A 4,635-nucleotide genomic window follows, 5' to 3' on the forward strand; every position below is an offset into this window, starting at 1 on the left:
TTTCTCTCTCTCTTTCTCCCTTTCTTTCTTTCTCTTTATTTCCTTCTCTCTCTTTTTCTTTCTCTTTCTACATGAATATTATACTTGACTGTTTACATTCACTTGTAGATTTTTATTTTTAGTTAATTAGTCCTAAACTTTTGATTAATAGATTTTTATTATTAGTCATAGAAAAACTATAGTGTTATATGTATACTCGGAAAATTTTACTTGTTTTAGTTTTAAGTAACAATAACTGCTTGTAACATCAGACTGATCTCAGCATGACATGAATCACAGGCTGCTTGATCACAAAATCTATTGTGTTCACATATTGCATATATAGATTTTTAAATTTTTACTTTTATATTCTGTTATAGATATAGTCTATATATTTCGAGCTATTACATATATTTTGTTGTATTACTCATTCTTAATTAAATAAATATAATATTTTAATTCTCTTTTTGTACCCTATTTATTTGTAATTTGCACATACATATATAGGATGTCCATTTCTTTCTCAGATATGTCTTCTTTCTTTCTCTCCCTTTCTATTTCAGATATGAATTAAAAAATTATTAAACCCTAATTTACCCTAAACGTTTTAATGTAGGTAATTAAAAGATTATAAAAAAGTTTTTAGAAATGTTAATTATTTACGTTCTAAGGTTGTATATAAAAGTTCTCAAAAAACCTTTTCTAAACGTAATTATAAACGTGCTGAAAACAATGAAATGTCGTTTTTAGGATGTTTTAAAAACATGAAAATGTTTGCTGGGAAGGACGAGAGGACTGTGGAATGGGGAATAGCAAAGTGAATTATAATTATATATATTAATTAATTCTTATAAATTTCCAGAAGCCTGTATCAACACCCACACTAATGCAACTGAAAGAGATGTTGAGACAAGTATTGCTGATATGTTGAAGAACGCCCCAAACAAACTCGGTGGAAACAGATACAAGGTAAAGTTTGCCAATTTGCTGTAGTCTAATTCAATTTCTTTTTAGTAATCTTCGAGAACATTTATGCTATGAATAAGATAAAATAATGTAACTGATTTTGATTTATTTACTATTTATTATTTATTTACCGGTATTAGTATAATAGATCTCGTAATAATTTTGCAAAAATAATGGCATTTACTATTTTAAAAAGCTCGGGTGCAGGGGGGGGGGGGTTATGTAAAAGCCTGGTTTGTGCCTCGGAGAGGCTATGGGATCCAGTAAGATCGTCCTTCCTTTCCTCCCTAGAATCTGGATGTAGCAGGTGCTCAATTGTCAAAAGTGAAAAATTGGTTTTGTCTTCCGAATGCACCATTTCTGTAAATTTGCTAATAATCTTTTAAAAATAGTAAATGCCATTATTTTTGCAAAATTATTACGAGATCTATTATACTAATAATGGTTTGATAAAATACAGTAGACTGCCTACTGGTTTTACCTGTAGTAAGGTTTGATACAGATGATTATGATTATGGTTTTGGCCTCCACCACCCTCTCACCTAACTTGTTCCAACCATGTCTACCACGGTTTTGTCTTCCGAATGCACCATTTCTGTAAATTTGCTAATAATCTTTTAAAAATAGTAAATGCCATTATTTTTGCAAAATTATTACGAGATCTATTATACTAATAACGGTTTGATAAAATACAGTAGACTGCCTACTGGTTTTACCTGTAATAAGGTTTGATACAGATGATTATGATTATGGTTTTGGCCTCCACCACCCTCTCACCTAACTTGTTCCAACCATGTCTACCACGGTTTTGTCTTCCGAATGCACCATTTCTGTAAATTTGCTAATAATCTTTTAAAAATAGTAAATGCCATTATTTTTGCAAAATTATTACGAGATCTATTATACTAATAACGGTTTGATAAAATACAGTAGACTGCCTACTGGTTTTACCTGTAATAAGGTTTGATACACATGATTATGATTATGGTTTTGGCCTCCACCACCCTCTCACCTAACTTGTTCCAACCATGTCTACCACGGTTTTGTCTTCCGAATGCACCATTTCTGTAAATTTGCTAATAATCTTTTAAAAATAGTAAATGCCATTATTTTTGCAAAATTCCTGAATATTGTCAAAATGACGGAAACCCATATGTCAAAAACACATGGAGATATACCAATCCTGGAAGACATTCTTCCATCCCCACTTGAAACTGTTGAGCAGGTGGAAAGTCTGTCACATGAGCTAAAAGTTAACAGTGAATATAAAAAGAGTATGGTAAGTGTTGCTTAATTCTTTTAGCCTGAGTATGGTAAGTGTTGCTGAATTTTTTTAGCCTTGTTCATATGTCTTTTGATTAGTTTTTTTGCAGATGAAGGAAGGTGGGGTGGCACATAATTGATTGTTCAGTGTTATGTTTAAGGTACAAATAAAACAAAAGCAAAAGTTACTCAAATTCGTTGATTTTTGTAATAGTTAAGAAGGAAAATATTTTAATGCTATTTATTTAATACAGTTGGAAATTAGAAAATCTAATGTTGAGATTGAAAGATATATATTATTCTCTATTACCTTACAGCTTATGCATTATTTTAACAGGTCCAGACGCTGTCTCAAATGGGCGGTGCAAGCTGTGGAGACACAGTGAGACGAATGATGAGGAGGATAGGGACCTATGGGGTCTGGTCTCAGTATTCACTCGTTGGGCGCAAGAGGAAACGTGTCTTCAAAACCTTGGATATTTGTAATGTAATAATAAGTACGTAAATTTGACATTTTTTTGGATTATATATATGTCTGCATGTATTATGTATTATACTTGCATGCTTGTTAATGACTTGTATTCTAGTCTTGTGGGTATCTCCTTTCTCCTACGGGCCAAATGCTTTGTTCTTACCTAGCATTTTGCTTTGTTTGGGTATGAATGTTTGTGTACCTTCATTGTATATTTTGCAAAATTTGCCATATATCTCATTACTCCTCTGCCTAGCAACAAGTCTGTCTAATTATACTCAATAACTATTTTTCAAAGTTCCCCATAGTGTCCTTTATTGAAATAGAGTTCATGAACCGTTTCAATATCCTTATTTTCTTCTAGATTATATCTTAAAGTATATTTAAATGTTATTGTGACATTGCATTGCAATTGAGCTGCGTTGTTAACCATTCTGTTCATTTCATGAGTATATTTTATTTTCTATTTTTTCATATCATTTTTTTTATCTGTTTTTATTTTTCAGTGATGGGAATATCAGATCATTTGATGTTCCCATCAGAAAATTGGGAAAGTCAGATCTTTTGATGTTCCCAATTTTCAGATGGAAGCATCAGACCATCATGGAATGCATGGGATGAGGTAGTTTAGAATGGTGGGGAGGACGACAGGGGGGATGGTGGGGAAGACGAGGGAACAGAGGAGAGGGTAATGGTGGGGAGGACGAGGGGACAGGGGAATGGAGAATGCTGGGGAGGACAAAGGGGACGAGGGGACGGAGGAAGACTGGAGAACAGGGGAACACCTAAATAAAAGCCAACAATGTTATTACTCTGTGGCTTCTTGTCTCCTGACAAAAAGAATTATAATTATATATATTAATTAATTCTTATAACTTTCCAGAAGCCTGTATCAACACCCACACTAATGCAACTGAAAGAGATGTTGAGACAAGTATTGCTGATATGTTGAAGAACGCCCCAAACAAACACGGTGGAAACAGATACAAGGTAAAGTTTGCCAATTTGCTGTAGTCTAATTCAATCTCTTTTTAGTAATCTTTGTGAACATTTATGCTATGAATAAGATAAAATAATGTAATTGATTTTGACTAAATATGTAGATATATTTAATTTTCTGAGCACTAATAATGAAAGAAAACCAAAATAAGAGGTGGCTACTATCTCTAATAATGGGCTGGAATAATACAGGATATAATAATATATATATATATAAATATATATACATATATTTATATATATATATATTTATTTATATAAATATATATATGATATATATATTCTATTCTATTAGTCTATTCTATTCTATAGTTTTATATAGATTCTTGTTTTAGTTTTTTTCTATAATATGGAAAGGGTTTTTAATTAATAAATTAAATATTATATAATAAAATAATGTATTATTGAAAACAATTAGTAACAAACAATATTTCATTACAGGGTGGTGAAGCAAGAATACATGTGCATCACATAGCAGAGTCGGATATGACGAATAATGAAAACAGCGGAGAGCCTGGTGCATGGCATACCGCTGAATCTTCTCTAATGTCTATATAGAAGAATCTTTGTTTCTGTGTGTATATATGTATATATCATTAATAAAATATATATATATATATATATATATATATATATATATAACCTATATATATTTATATATATATATAACCTATATATATTTATATATATATATATTATATATATATATATTTATATATATATATATATTTATATATATATATATATTTATATATATATATATATTTATATATATATATATTTATATATATATATATATTATATATATATATATATATATATTTATATATATATATATATATTTATATATATATATATATTATATATATATATATATATATATATTATATATATATATATATATTTATATATATATATATATATATTTATATATATATATATATATATATATATAT

The 4,635-nt window shown here is 29.4% G+C and overlaps 1 protein-coding gene across 3 annotated transcripts in view; it reads left to right on the top strand.

Moving 5' to 3' along the window:
• The window catches only part of LOC138352919 (uncharacterized), a 13,048-nt gene extending 8,779 nt beyond the window's left edge, over nt 1-4,269 (top strand). For all 3 annotated transcript variants that reach the window (XM_069305570.1, XM_069305569.1, XM_069305568.1), the window contains 4 exons: nt 842-948; nt 2,546-2,705; nt 3,564-3,670; nt 4,121-4,269. In XM_069305570.1, coding sequence (XP_069161671.1) covers nt 904-948; nt 2,546-2,705; nt 3,564-3,670; nt 4,121-4,237 — 429 coding nt within the window. In that variant the 5' untranslated portion in view covers nt 842-903 and the 3' untranslated portion in view covers nt 4,238-4,269. The remainder of the gene's footprint in view (nt 1-841; nt 949-2,545; nt 2,706-3,563; nt 3,671-4,120) is intronic.
• Nucleotides 4,270-4,635: the final 366 nt, after the last annotated feature.

Source organism: Procambarus clarkii, chromosome 55 (assembly GCF_040958095.1).
Source record: "Procambarus clarkii isolate CNS0578487 chromosome 55, FALCON_Pclarkii_2.0, whole genome shotgun sequence".
NCBI lineage: Eukaryota > Metazoa > Arthropoda > Malacostraca > Decapoda > Cambaridae > Procambarus > Procambarus clarkii.